Below are 15,026 nucleotides of genomic sequence, written 5' to 3'. Positions count from 1 at the left end.
AAAAGTAGGATTAATGGAAAATATTAATTTGTAATTTTATTTTGATGTATTTTTATTTATTTGATTGTTATTATATTTGGATATATTTATATTTGAATATTGTTGTGACATGTTTACAAATATTGCTATTATTATTTCTAAATATTAATATTGTTAATTAATTTTGATAATGATTTTAAATTTTAAAATAAAATATATTATTTAGAAGAATATGAAAAACCTATGGATTCTCTATCCCCTGCCTACTCAAAATGAGGAATGAAGTAGAGGTGGGTGAGGGGAGATGATACAAGGAGGAGAAGAACTCCTCCTTGTATTCCTTAGTTTTTACTTTTTGAAAAAAAAATATTTTGTGTTCCTCCAAGGATGATAAAAATATTTTGAAAAAAAAATATTTTTTTCACTTTTTCTAAAAGGTGTTCATAGTTTTCGCTTTTTGTGTTCCTTAGTTTTTACAAGAGCCCTCCCCATGCATTACTCTTTCCTCATTGTTTTCACGTAGCTATCGTTATCGATTTATTGTTTTATTATAGGGTGACACCTTTGAAAAGTGTCATATGACGGTTATGGCAAATATGGTAAAGAGGTGCTTGGCAACGATCATGAGAGAGAAGTCTTTCATGTCGAAGGTGATGGTAATATGAGGGGGTTTGAAATAATAATAACAATAATCATAATAATAATAAAACACAACGGCCTTGGATGGCAAGTAATATTGTGAAGCACTCTGTGCAGTAGGGTAGATTTTGGTCCTTTATTTACATGATCATGGCTACAGAAACAATTTAATAGATAAGCTGATAAAAGTAGTTGTCAAAATTGGAAAGAAAAAAAAAAAGAACAATTATAAAGGACTCTTAATCTTACTTCTAAGGGAACCCAAATCATGATCCAATTTTGAGGGTGGAATTACCACCCAGTTTCCTCTTCAACATGCATAACCAAAAAATCCAATCTTAAACTCCTAATGATTGATCATGGAAATCCACGCAGCATGACGAAAGGAGCAGATTCCATGATCTACTAAAGAATCACTTTCTCTGGCATATGAGCCAAGCATATATATGCTAATGAGAATACCATGAATCTTGATCTCGAAGAGCTCCAGATCACAAGAAGCTGAAATGTCCCAAATATTTGCAGTGTGGCGAATATAAATCGTTTTCCTCGATTGAGCTCGGCGTTGGGCGATATCCCCACTCAAATCAAGAGCATTCAAATATGCGAGGAAAACATTGCTGTCCTTCTTGCTGGTTCTGCAGCAAATTTTTTTGCTTGATGATGTTGAGCGTGATGAGTCTCGCAGCACTGCAGCAGCTACTCCATGAAAACTTTGTTGCTGAGATATGATCGCGAGAAGCATCAAACAGAGGCTGCCGCTTCTGCCTCCACTGAGCTCTTTCCAGGGAATTTTGCAGCTTTCCTCTGGTTCAGCAGTTTCCTTACCATGGCCATGTCGTCCCATCTCCTTGCAGCTCCGTACATGTTCGCCAACAACACATACCGCCCACCATGATGCGGTTCCAACTCGATCAACTGCTTCCCCACTTTCTCGCCGAGCTCCACATCGCCATGGATTCTACATGCACCGGCAAGAGCTCCCCATAGTCCCGGATGAGGCTCCACCGGCATTCTTTCCACGAAATCAACCGCTTCTTTGATCAGTCCCGCCCTGCCAAGCAAGTCAACCATGCAACCGTAGTGCTCCTCGAGAGGCCTAATCCCATAAACCCGAGTCATCATGTCGAAGAACTGCTGGCCTTCGTTGATCAACCCCGAGTGGCTACAGGCGCTCAACAATCCGATGAAGGTTATCGCATTTGGCTCCAAACCCATCAGCTGCATCTTCCAGAAGAATGTTAGAGCTTGCCTCTCCGACCCATTCATGGCCAACCCGGTGATCATGGAGTTACACGAATACACATTCTTCTCGGGCATATCCTTGAACACTTTGAGGGCCTTGCTGATGCTCCCACACTTGCCATACATGTCCACGAGAACCGTTCCTAGGATGACGCTCATCTCCACTGTATGCTCTGTAACGTACCTGTGCACCCACTCCCCTTGATTCAAATCCCTCAGCTGCGCACAAGCTGATGCCGCGCTCACCAAAGTCGACTCGTTCGGGGTGACTTCCCTTTTGACCATTACTCTGAACACGGCCAACGCCTCCGCGCAACGACCCGATTGCGCGAAGCCGGAAATAATCGAGCTCCAGGAGGCCACATTTCTGTGGGGCATTTTGTTGAACAGATGCAATGCTGCTTTGACCTTCCCATCCTTCGCGTACCCCGCAATCATCGCATTCCAGGAGATGGGATTTCTTTCTGGCATCCGCTCGAAGAACCACCGCGCGCAGTCCAGCCGCCCGTAATTCGAGTATCCTGTGACCAATGCTGTCCACGAGATGACATCAACCACGTCGGCATGCTCGTCGAACAGCTGCTGGGCGGAGCTCATTTCGCCCCAATCCGAGTACATGGTTATGGCATTGTTCACGACGAAGACGTCGGAATCGAGCCCAAATTTCACGGCGTGGCAGTGGACTCCGCGGCCGAGGCCTGCGAAGCCGAGCACGGAACACGAGCGGATAAGGAAAGGGAAGGTGAGCCGGTCGGGCGACAACCCGGAGCGAAGCATGCGGAGGTAGAGGAGGACGGGCTCGACGGGGCGGGGGCTCCGGGAGAGGGCGCGGATCATGGTGTTGTACATGAACGGGGTGGGCCGGTGGAGGCTGGCGAAGAGGGAGCGCGCGTGGCGGAGGTTGCCGGAGGTGGGGACGGCGCAGGCGGCGAGGAGCCGGGCGACGGTGAAGGGGTCGGAGGAGAGGCCGGAGGTGACGACGAGGGCGTGGACGCGCCTGAGCTCGGAGGCGGAGGAGAAGGCGGCGAGGCAGCGGGAGAGGTCGGGACAGTGGAGGAGCTCTAGCTTTCTCGCCGAGGATCCGACGGCGGCCATTCCTCTGTGTGCAATTGTGCATCACAAAGAATTCAGCAGAAAGGATGGCGAAAATTGATCCATTTTCAACAGAATAAAAAAAAATATTTTGGATCGGTCAACAACATGGAATAATGAAAAGAGAATAAAGTTCTGCATGCATCTAATTGTATATAGATCAACGTTGATGATTCAGATCATTAAATGAAACAGTGGAGACCAAAAAGATTACTGTGTATGCATGCAATCTATAATCAATATATACACACCATATATATCAACTCTATTTTTTATAAATAAAATAATAAAATTAAAAATACTTGAGTTCGTTAGAATGAGAGTCTTAATTCATTCATATAGAGTGCTAAAAGATAAAAAAGAAAAAAAAAATTATTGATTCGATAACCGATTTAAATCAACTAAGAAATAAAGAAATATTAAAAATATACGATGATCATATCAAGAGATTGAAAACTAACAACTTACCGGTTGACTGGGTAAGATATCATTGTGCTCGACAACGAAGATTTATAGTCGATGAGACACGATGTATGCGAGAAAAATTATGTATCTAAAAGATCGATCGAGGAGGGTTTTATTACTATAAAATCATGTCATTTAAATTAAAGAGTGTGAAAATCATATATCAAAAAATGATTAATAAAATATTCAAAGATTATATCATATAAAATATTCGAGTTTAAGGAAACTTTTGCTACCATCGAAAGGTTTCAAATGGATATGAACACCTACAAATGCACTTTCAATGTCGGCTGGGAAGACTAAAATAAGGGGTTAATATTTATGTCGCTCTAATATTATCAGAAATAAACTCTATGCTGATTTGGGACGAAGAGAACACGTATTCATTTATTATATTAGCCACGAGATTTGAGTAGATAGATTTGGGTTTCCGGTAACACATTATCCACTACAATCCGAATCCGATTTGAGTACGGGATTTAACGGGTTGAATGGATCTTTAATTTGGGCTCGCATTGGTTCTAAGATGGGCCAAATCGAATCCGGTTTAGTCCGCAGAGAACAAGATATTAATGGGAGAGGCCCGAGCCTTAGGCTTTATAACGTCATTCTTATTTGCATTCATCGTAACTCGGCGTCTCCACTTGTCTATTCTCACCCAAATTCCGATCGCCTACGCGTCTCTCCTCTTCGTTCCCACGCGCTCCCTCTCTCTGCCCTGAACTCCGCCCGTTCCGGTGCTCGTAATCCGACGCGCCACTTCGCCGCCCGTACCCCGCCGCCGTACGATCCTGCAACCGTGGCACGCCGTCGCCGCCGCCCCTCGTCGCGGCCGTAGGACGGGGCGGGGGTGCTGTCCCTCGATTAGAGGGGGAGCGTCTCCGCATGTGGAGGTCCTAGGGATTATTTTGCGCTTCCTTGGTCGCCTTTGTCCGTGGGGGGTTGTATTCGCGGAAGACGGAATTGCGTTAGGGTTTCTGGGTTCGCCGCTATGGCCCCCGGGCGGAGGCGAGGCGGGAATCGGGTCAAGGCAATGGGGCAACTCAAGCTGGGGGATTTCGTTCTCGCCAAGGTGAAGGGGTACCCCGCTTGGCCGGCGAAGGTAAGCTCGATTTCTGGATGTTCTTGGGCCTGATAATGTCCGGAAGATGGATTATGGTGTTCTCGTGATTTGGAGTCGATCAATATCCCTGTTGCATAAGCTATTTTGCTATGCTCTGGTTAGATTCTATGGAACAAGGTTTCTAGGGTTCTGCTCGGTTGCTATTCTTTGATACCGGGCTATTATTCTCATTGGAAGTATGTTCTTAACCTTGTTTCCATCTCCTGTTTAATTTGATTTATCTTTTTCTTTGTGTTCAATCATGTGCTGGAGAATTTAGCATCCTCGCTTTACCGTTTGTAACATGTAGTTATCTGAATATTCATTCAGAATCTTTGTATGTCTCTTCCAGATTATATAGTGCTTCAATTTCTTCTTTTGTTTTCCTCTTTTTTTTTTTGTGTGTGCTGATTCCGGTTGCACCTTTTGCAAATGTGGTTTATTCTGCATTAAGAAAACTGCTGCCTTCTCTTCAGATAAGCAGGCCAGAAGATTTCGATCGATCACCAGATCCTAGGAAATATTTTGTTCAGTTCTTTGGGACTTCTGAAATGTAAGTTTCATTATTTGTTCTCCATTTATTGTTTATTGTCCTTGAAATTCTATTTTACTTTTGCTACATCTTTTCCTGATAATCTGGTTTGTTCGTGACGTCAGATGAAGATGATCACAATTTTAATATTTGTTATGACCATTGTTTAACTATGAACACAAAAAAGGAAAATAATTCTTTATTGACAAAATTCAAGTTCATAAATTTATCTTTGTTATGATTGTAAGTGAAAACATTAGGTTGGAGTCTGTGGAGGGTGTAATGCCCAGGTTTAATACATATCAAAAGCAGTGCCCAGGTTTAATCCATATCAAAAGTAGGAGATAACTTGAAGGGACTTATAAGTGTTTGATGTGTGTACTATTATTGACCTGAGTTTAAGTTTTATGGATTATTGGTTCAAGCTCGACAAAGTTAATGATTCCGTCTTCCTATTGATCGACGGATCAGAGTCAACCTGGTACTAAGCATGCCAAGGGCTTGAGTAGGAAAGGATTACTTGTGGATGATACTAGAGACATTATTATGTGGAGCCATCACCGAGTTGGGCCTTACATGTACTATACTAGTTTGATTACGGATTATGTTGGTCCTTAATGAGAATGCCAAGCCCTTGAGTGGGCAGAGATCATGGTACCCCAACTTAGTTATGCATTGATAGTGAGAAATGATTTGAATGAACTTATAAGGGTTCGATGGTTGAACTATCAATATGAGTAATCCGAGCTTAAGCTTTTTGGATCGATGGTTTATGGTTTGGATCATGACACGGTGCAGCCAATCATCTTGAGTGGTGCACTGCAATGATTAACTCTATTCTTATTCTTAATGCTGAAAAGATACACTGAACTCCTAAAGGAGATACTACCCCATAGATGAGGAGGATATCTATGCAAAACATCATGCAAATTGTTTTGAACTATGAAACTAAAACTTTGCATCATTACCTTTGGTCTATATGGGTACTTTTATTTATGTATATTTGATGAAATTACCTTGAAATATAAATTTCTGAATTAACATGAATCATGTAAATAAGGGTTTAGTGGGTTGCCTTTGGATTCAAATCTCATATCCTCATAGAATGTTTGATGTTTGGAAATCCTATCATGTGTAGTAATTGAATTTATTATCTATTACTATTGAAGATCTTTATTTATGAGTTTGAACATTGAAGATGAAGTATGTCATGCTTTTTGTTCTTGAAAACAGATTTACTGCTTCCTTTGACATTTCGAAGCTTAGTTCTTGGTTTGAGACAAGGTAAATGTGCTTTAATAAAAAGCCTATGATATAAGGAAGTTCAAGATTGATTAAAGTATCAATAAAAATGAAAACTATATCAATTAAATATTGTGAAATTTTGAATATTGTTTGTCAAATTCATGTGGATTTCCTGTGATCTTTTTCTACAAATGAAAAATAATGTACCTTTATAGAACTGGAAAGGGATCTGGCTGGTTAGAAAACTGGGTCTCTAGCCAACCCTTTTCTATTGGCCTATTATTAGTGTGCTTGCTCATGTGCTTATTGCACTTGATATGAAGCATTTGTGGGTCATGAAAAATTTATGAAGCATTTGTTGGTTATGAAAATTATTCACACAAGTGCCTTATTTTGCTTTTTAATATCTTGCTCAAGTTTGATAAATGAAATTGATTGATGTTTAACTTTAAAGTTGTGGATATAATACTTGATATGTAAGCCCTTTTTTTATGGATAATTATTTTTTTGGCTATCCTTTTGCAGTGCCTTTGTTTTACCAGCTGACATTCAGGTGTTCACTAATGAGTCAAAAAGTAAGTTGATAGCTCGCTGCCAGGGTAAAACAGTCAAATACTTTTCTCGTGCTGTGGAGGAGATATGTGAAGCCTTTGAAGAATCACATAAGAAGCTTTCCCCAGAATCAGGACTCGATATTGACAGGACAAGCACCGGACACACATCTTCCTCAATTAGTGATTTTTATGATAGCAAGCATCTAATGGAGAATGATGAAGTATCTCATTTGGAAGACCAGGGAAAAAAACATGAGCATAGCATGAGTGATGTGAATTACTGCTTGACTGATAAGTTGCATGGAATGGAATGTGGTTCAAGAAGCCAAGAAGCGAATGTATCTTCTGATCTGAGTCCAAATATTTTAGCTGGAGCTGGATCTCCCTTGAAAAGGGAAAAGCCTTCAAGCAATGGTGCCCAGGTTGCAAAAGATACGAAACTTGTAGTTTCTAGTTCAGTTTCTCATACTTGTTCTGATAAGGAGGAGAAATTAACAAGTCCTGATCCTGACGTAAGTAAGGGAAATTATCTGGATATGTTACCTAAAAAGGAAACTGTAGAGCTGCTTCCAGAAGGCTCTGCTGCTGTTGGACTTCAGGATTGTGGTGATTCCCGACATGAAAATGAACCTCAGAAGAAAGATGCAGCTAACGTGCTGAAGGTTTCAGGGAATGGGAATCAAACAACAAAGCTCGTAGCTGAGCAAAAACAAAAAGTGAGAAATGCTTTGAAAGTTAAAAAAAGCCCATCTCCACAAAATCAGCTGAAGGGTTCTTTTGGAAAGGGAAACAAGATGTTTGGGGAGGGAAATAAAGGGGATGCTTCCCGTGACCATAATAGAGAACCATCTAAAAATGTTTTGAGAATAGATGCTGACTCAAAATATACAAAAAGATCAAAGAGCCTGAAAAGGCCCAAAGAACGTTTTCTCGATAAAGAAAAAATGGATAGAGATCCAAGGAAGGAAGTAGCTGATGCTTCCAACGAATATGCCTCTGAAGGGTCAATTTCTTCGGGTGAATTAACAGTGAAGGATTTTCATATTAGAAATAAAAAACATAAGCTGGATGGTAGCAAAGATTCACAGCCAGCTAAAAGGTCAAAATTGATAGAGGTGGGTAGTGAGAAGAGCAAGAGCTCAAGACACTGTGATTTATCTGGAGTTGATGCCAAAAGGAAAGGTGACAAAGTTATCAAGACAAAGAAATCTGGAATCTCCATGAAAGCTCACTTGACATCAGAGACAGAAACACATCATGATAGAACACTTATGCAACATAATGATGCTGTCCTTGCCATGGCTAAACATTCTAAGTCCATGGATACAGTGGCAGATCGTGCTACTAAAACTGCTGCAAGTACAAGTCGAACAAGTTCTCACTCTTTAAAAGATGAAGTGCCCGTAAGTACCCATGTCTTTCGTAGACGTAGATTATGCAAAATTGATGATGACGAGGAAGAGCAGAGGACCCCAATTCATAAAGAATATGCTAGCAACTTGGTTGGAGCACATCCAGGAATTTCAGTTTCTGAAGATAAACCTCACTCTTTGATGGAGCATAACAGAGATTCTCTATCCAATAATGCTGTGACTGATAAGCCTGGTTTGGCCAAGGATGAGAAGACTTCAGATGGTATGACATTACCTGGCAACATGGCTGAAAAGGATAAGGAGAGGAGGGTTAAAAAGTGCGGAGGTTCTCAGAATTCTCAAAGTCCCATGGAACCAGAGTGTGATGAATCATCATTTGGGGATTGTCGACCATCAAATGTTTCACCCGAGACCACTACTGCCCTGGGTGATACAATGAAGTTGACAGATCAGACATCTGTAAAACCCCATATGAAAATTGTGGGCTCTAATGGAAAGAAATCCCAAATTGCCCCTTCCAAACTGTCCAACCACACATCTGGGAGCTTGAACTCTTCCCATTTTCAAGCTATGCTCGAAGAAAATAAGATATCAAATAAAGAAATTAACATAAAGGTAACTTCAAAATCTAACAGGTTTGAGAGCAAATTTTCTGTGGAGCAAAATTCTAAAAAGGATGTTTCAGGAGGGCAAAGGTATAAATTTATTCTTCAGATGGATGCTTTATGTTAATTGTGTTGTTATGCTAGTTTGATGACTATTTGCTAATTGTTTCCAATATTTTACAGATCAGAAGCTTCTGTAGAAGCTAAAATGATAAGTTTTAGTGAATCTATATATGTTGATTCCACCAAGTCAATGAAGCACCTTATTGCAGCCGCTCAAGCAAAAAGGAGACAAGCACAATCACAGAGCCTACCCCCTGAAAATGCTATTTTCACTTTAATATCCGCACCAACTGTGATCCATGGAAGGAGCCCAAGTCCTTCGTCTATTCCCTTTTCAACAGCAAATTCTTCTCAGAAGAACATGAAAGGAACTTATGCTTGCATGCCTCTTGGTTCTCCTTCTGCAGTTCCTCAGGAATTTTCTTCACTAAACAAAGTGGAACTTGAAGAATATGAGCACAGGAATAGTCCTGAATATAGGCCACTGGGTGGTTCACTAAGTGGTGGTACTGAAGCTGCTGTTGCACGTGATGCTTTGGAGGGTATGATAGAAACACTTTCAAGGACAAAGGATAGTATTGGACGTGCAACTCGGCTGGCGATTGAGTGTGCCAAATATGGCATTGCTGGTGAGGTGAGCTTACTTGCATAAACCGGTCTCTAGCTTGTGCAATATAGATCATAATGGGTTACAGGTCTGATCGTCTGTAGATCGTGGAACTTCTTCTTCAGAAGTTGGAGGGTGAACCCAGCTTTCATCGTAGAGTTGATCTCTTTTTCCTTGTTGACTCTATTACTCAATGTTCGCATGCCCAGAAAGGTAGGTGCATATCTGGAAGCGTTTTTTTTCTTCCTCGAGATATGATTTTTTTCCTCCTTTTTTTGTGCTGTTGTATTTTTGGAATCAAAATTAAACAATATGACATACAATAAAATCTGTGCCACGACCCCCATGTTTGAAATTTTAGACCTAGTAAAATAGAATATGGATTCATCTTATGGCAGTCCTTTGCTAATGTCATATAGACTTTGTTTTATTGTTTTCTAGGTTTGTGTTATTGTTAGTGTTCTCTGTAGCAAAATTTGAAATCCCGATTGTACTGGTCATTTTGGGCTGATATTAACCAGTTTAATTAAGTGCCTGTATTGTAACAAATAGCTTGATATTTGTATAGACATATACTGCCATTCATTTTTGTATTATTTATTCAATGATACCAGACTGTACAGGTCTGTATAATATTCAGAATATCAGTACCATACTTGTCTGGTAGGTTGCTGAAACCGGTATTGGACTGGTATTTAAATCATTGATCCATGAACTTTGCTTTATTCATTATATCTTGATAACTTATAGGGATTGCTGGGTCGTCATATATTCCTAATGTACAGGCAGCATTACCACGTCTGTTGGATGCTGCTGCTCCACCTGGGGCTGGTACACGTGAGAATCGTCGTCAGTGTCTCAAGGTGATTTTGCTACGTACTTTCAATTTGATAGTATCATGTCACTGTTGGTAAGTAAAAATATCTTCTCAGGTTTTGAAGTTATGGCTTGAGAGGAAAATTATGCCTGAAAATCTTCTTCGTCGATACATTGATGACATTGAGGATCCCAATGATGATGTGAATGCTGGAATATTTCTTAGGCGTCCATCTCGAGCTGAGCGGTCTATAGATGATCCAATCAGAGAAATTGAAGGCATGCTTGTTGATGAGTATGGAAGGTATTGTGTGACACAAATTATGTTATTTGATATCCGTTCAATGGCGATGCTTGTCTTCTTTCTGAGCAACATGTTATCTTTAGTGCTTTCATAATATTCATTATTTTCTGTCAAAAGCTGCATTATTTTTTGATTTAATATTATCTGGGTCTAGTGGTTCATAATTAAAGATAATGTCATGCTTTTAGAAATTGACTTTTTATCATAATGACACATCTACAAATTTAAAGTATCTGAACTGTGATTTGGTAGAATTTAATTTTGAATACCTCATTTCCGTGTGAACAACAACAGATGTGTAACTGTATTCTGCAAATTGAATTTCTTATCATTTTGTAGGTACGCTTTGTCTGGTGTATCTCGATTCTCTTCTATAGTTCGATGAAACTGATTTATCTTGATTGACCACTCTAGGATTCCACAAAAACTATTGGGTTTTTGATAGAAATTTCTCTCCCTGGTTATTTTATATTAAAAAAGCCTTGTGTTATAGGTAATACGCCCTTCCACCATTACATATAAAAACTTGCTGGTGAACCCTCTGTCAGCAAATGTCAGTCATTGAGCCTTAACTGAGTGGTATACTAGATGTATATTCCTTCTCTTGGATGGTTTTCAAGATTGCTCACTTTTGATGGAACTTTTCGCTGCAGCATCTGATAGGGCGGCATTCTTTGTTCTGCCTTTATCTTGCACAACAGCAGCAACTTCCTTTCTCTGTTTCTCTTCTGCTTATATAATTACTTCTTTTTTTTCTCCCAAATTCTGTTTCCCGATTGCTTCCCTTTTGCTTATCCATAGATTTGAAGATAAGTTCTCAAGCAAAAGTCAGTTGTTCTTGAAGATATGCTTTGATAAATATAATATGCATTGGAAGAATCACCGACACTCTCGTCATTTCCTTTTTTTCCCGTTTGACTGACTGTAGACTCTGCCAGGGTCACGACTGTAGACTCTGCCAGGGTCACAGACATTGGCTCTAAGGTGGTTACAATCTACTTTAAATAGGTAAGGGGGCAGGTTACAAATGTGTTTGGTGAAGGGGCTTTTTGGTAATGAAAAGAAAAGAGAGGGAATTTATAGAACTCCCCTAAACTATTTTGGTATAACACTTCATATTGGTTTGCTGCTTTGATATGAAGACCAAACAAGTTGAATTATTAAAATCTCACAAATGAAATATGTATCAGCAGGATTTCTGAAGTTGTGATCGCTACCATATTTCTATTACCTTGAAAAATTTTTTTGTAACACATTGCAGATTTTAGTGATCTTAGATTGGTCTGAAAGGTTTTTTCAAGCTTTACGATAAAGGTATGTTCATTTGATTTGGCTTGGGTACTCCCTTATGTTTGGACCGAACTATTTGAAATTTTCATTTCCTAGTTAATCCGTAACTGAACCATACTGAAAGATGGAAGTTAACTGTTACAATTTTCTTGTTTCAGTTAGGACAAATGTACAATTTGTTCATATTAGACTAAAAAAATACCTTAAACTATCTGGATATCCTAGTTGCCGTGATGGTGGTTGAGTAATTCGGCATCAAAGGATTTTACCACGAACCAATCAATTCTCAAGGTCAACCTGTGGTGTCGTACCTATTACTCTCTACCACCTTTACTCCATTTCGTTGCAACCCTCCCTGCATCCCTGCATTCTGGTACCTGATAAGAGTTTTGGTGGTGTAGTAGAAAAATACATGTGCTTCTTTGCTGAGAGAAAAAGGGGAAAGGGTTTTTGTTTAAACAGACCGCGAGGAAGTGTTAGGAAGATAAAATAAATGACTTACTACATATGGGCCTAGTGAAGGAACTAACATTAGGAATTTAGGAGCATTTGTTCTAAACCATTTGATCTCATTAAGGTTGAAAAGTAGGAGCTAAAAATAGGAGCATCAAATGGCTAGAGGTTTTTGTTTTAATCATTTCATATTTATGGTAAATCTTAACTGAACCAAATTTATTTTGTTTATTAATTATAAAAACAAAACTGATTCAAAATATATGGAAAAATACACTGGACCAAATAGTTTCATTCATTTTTTATTTTACATTTTAAGATACTTTTCTGATACATATAAATGATTTATTAATTAGGTTCAGATGTTCTTTTTTGCCTTTAGTTTATCTTGTGCTTTCACCTAGGAAAAACTGCCAGTTCTCTTCTTTGAAGTCTAAAGTAAGAGTATATGCAACTTAATGATCTTTGTTGTAGAGTTAAATATTCCATTCGTGTTTGGTGAGTCCTTGATCAAGAATGTGTGTTGTATTCAATGAATTAGAAACTGAAGTGGAATTGAAACAAAACTTGTTTTATTAGTCTGCCTATCTTTCCTGAGGCTTATTTCTTTATAATTATGATATATTTATTTTCTTTTTTTATGACATACAATGTAATTGATCTTATTGTGTCACATCATTTCTATTTTCTTTCAGCAATGCAACATTCCAGTTGCCTGGATTGTTATCATCTCATGTTTTTGAAGACGAGGAAGGTCCTATCACTGTATACAGAGATTCTGGTGACGAATTGTCATATGGAGCTGGTAATGCTTTAGAAGAATTTGATACTTGTGCATTCACACCAAGTGACAGACATCATCACATACTGAAGGATGTAGATGGTGAACTTGAAATGGAAGATACTACTTTGTCCAAAGATAGGAAGGGCATGATGGGAGATTATAACCATAAAATTGACTTGCAGCATGAAAATTCTAGTGCGTCTATGGAACCAACGTCGACCAATCCAACAGAGCTGCCCCCTCTACCTACTGCTCCTCCACCTCTTTTGGATTCTCCACCACCACCACCTCCTCTCCCACCCTTGCCTTCTTCACCGCCACCACCACCACCTCCGCCCCCACCATTATCACCATCTGCACCCCCACTCCCACCACCTCTGCCACCAACTGGACAAGCATCTTTGCCCCCAGTCCCATTTCCACCTGCACCGTCATCATCCTCACCGTCCTCATTTTTTCCCAGTAAGCAAGAAGAATTCAGAATGTCAAATGTAAGTCTTTTTTATAAAATGATGTATTATGCCATATATGTATTGGATATTTGATGTTTTGGCATTTGTCTGCAGGGCAACCAACTAGTCCATATGTCTGGTAATGCTGCAATGCAGGGACAGGAAACTGCTTCAAGTAGTGAAGTGGTTCTGCAGCAGCATCCTAACTTTATGGCTACTGGAATGGGCAATACACAATCTCATAATAACTTTTCTTCCTCTAGCACATTTGAATATGGACATAACAAATTGTATGTAGCCCCTCAAACCTCTCATCAAATTCACCAGTTTCAACAAGGTAACACATCCTTTCACCAAAGACCTTACCATTCCGTCACCCCTGCACAAACTTCCTCCAACTACCCTCTTCCAAATACACAAATGCCTGCTGGCCATTTTTCTCATGTTGCTGTGGATCAACAATCAGTTCAGCAGACTTTCAATCCTTATCCATTGCCATCTGTTCCTAATAGTCAGAGACAATATGTTTCTGATGAACAAAGGAGAGTGCATTCTACTGACTTTAGCCCGGATAGTCAGCATAGTACTTGGGTATCCGGAGCAAGACCACCATCATGCTCAGGGCCCCATATTGTGCAGGATGGTATGTGGTTACAAATTGCTGCTAAGTCGACATGTGAACATGGTCATCTGTATTATGCATCCTGTAAGAGAAACTGTACCTAGGATGGTAGGGTACTTATTTCTGACATTTTTGGGCAGGATTTATGAGGTCTGGCATGGAAAGACCACCATCCAATTCTATGGGATTTCAGCTTCCTTTGCATAATCCCATGCCATCTGGAGGCTCAGTTCAAGGTTGCCCTCCCTCCTTTGAATTGGTGTTTGAAATTTACAAGTTTGATAATAATCACAATTTGATTGATTGGTGTCATTTATTACTCCAGGCCATACATTTTCCCAGGTGCCATCAGGCAGGCCAGATATTCCTGGTCTTAATTGTTGGAGACCAGCTTAAAGTCATTTCTATGTATATGTCTAGATATGGTAACCTTTGACAATCCCTTTGTTCTTAGCTTTGCAAGAGCAACAGTGAAATTTCTTCATTATAGAATCTTCTTCTGTATTTCCTTGTATGTTGTCTCAGTTTCATCCTATGGTGTCCAGGAGTTGGAGACTTGCAGCATCAGTCAATGTGGCAATGATCTTCTTCTAGTTGATTTTAGAAAGAAAGATGCCATCTGAGAATCAGAGGTGGTGATACCTTGTTTAGTTATTTTGAAGGACTATGTACATTCTAATTTGTCTTGGAAACTACAACAACCCACACATATAAATGTAAGCCCATTTTGTATAGGCGATCGGCAACATGTGGTTTTGACTTTTTGTACTTTTCACAAATATATATAATGTTTCAGTTGCATAA

At 39.7% G+C, this 15,026-nt stretch overlaps 2 protein-coding genes across 3 annotated transcripts; one reads left to right on the top strand and one right to left on the bottom strand.

Moving 5' to 3' along the window:
* Positions 1 to 721: 721 nt before the first annotated feature.
* Positions 722 to 3,081, bottom strand: LOC103981230 (pentatricopeptide repeat-containing protein At5g66520-like). Its single transcript, XM_009397883.3, has one exon. The coding sequence runs from the start codon at positions 2,956 to 2,958 to the stop codon at positions 1,363 to 1,365; it is 1,596 nt and encodes a 531-aa protein (XP_009396158.2). The 5' UTR covers positions 2,959 to 3,081; the 3' UTR covers positions 722 to 1,362.
* Positions 3,082 to 4,040: 959 nt separating this feature from the next.
* On the top strand, positions 4,041 to 15,026 carry LOC135583261 (ENHANCER OF AG-4 protein 2-like). 2 transcript variants are annotated; one of them, XM_065165635.1, is made up of 12 exons: positions 4,041 to 4,522; positions 4,999 to 5,075; positions 6,825 to 8,921; positions 9,015 to 9,528; positions 9,606 to 9,714; positions 10,252 to 10,364; positions 10,434 to 10,621; positions 13,060 to 13,639; positions 13,715 to 14,243; positions 14,363 to 14,458; positions 14,548 to 14,647; positions 14,768 to 15,026. In XM_065165635.1, exons 1-11 carry the CDS (start codon positions 4,412 to 4,414, stop codon positions 14,616 to 14,618), a joined length of 4,485 nt encoding a protein of 1,494 aa, XP_065021707.1. In that variant the 5' UTR covers positions 4,041 to 4,411; the 3' UTR covers positions 14,619 to 14,647; positions 14,768 to 15,026. The 2 variants fall into 2 exon arrangements, with proteins under 2 accessions (XP_065021707.1, XP_065021708.1); XM_065165636.1 differs by having other exon boundaries at positions 14,748 to 15,026.

This window comes from Musa acuminata, chromosome BXJ1-4 (genome assembly GCF_036884655.1).
Source record: "Musa acuminata AAA Group cultivar baxijiao chromosome BXJ1-4, Cavendish_Baxijiao_AAA, whole genome shotgun sequence".
Lineage (NCBI taxonomy): Eukaryota > Viridiplantae > Streptophyta > Magnoliopsida > Zingiberales > Musaceae > Musa > Musa acuminata.
Note: the sequence above shows the minus strand (reverse complement) of the source record. Positions and strands in the feature narration are given on the sequence as shown.

Coding starts and splice junctions, on each gene's coding strand:
- LOC103981230 (XM_009397883.3), bottom strand. CDS start 2,958: ATGGCCGCCGTCGGATCCTCGGCGAGAAAGCTAGAGCTCCTCCACTGT.
- LOC135583261 (XM_065165635.1), top strand. CDS start 4,412: ATGGCCCCCGGGCGGAGGCGAGGCGGGAATCGGGTCAAGGCAATGGGG. Junction 9,529..9,605: donor AATATGGCATTGCTGGTGAG/GTGAGCTTACTT, acceptor GATCGTCTGTAG/ATCGTGGAACTTCTTCTTCA. Junction 10,622..13,059: donor CTTGTTGATGAGTATGGAAG/GTATTGTGTGAC, acceptor ATTTTCTTTCAG/CAATGCAACATTCCAGTTGC.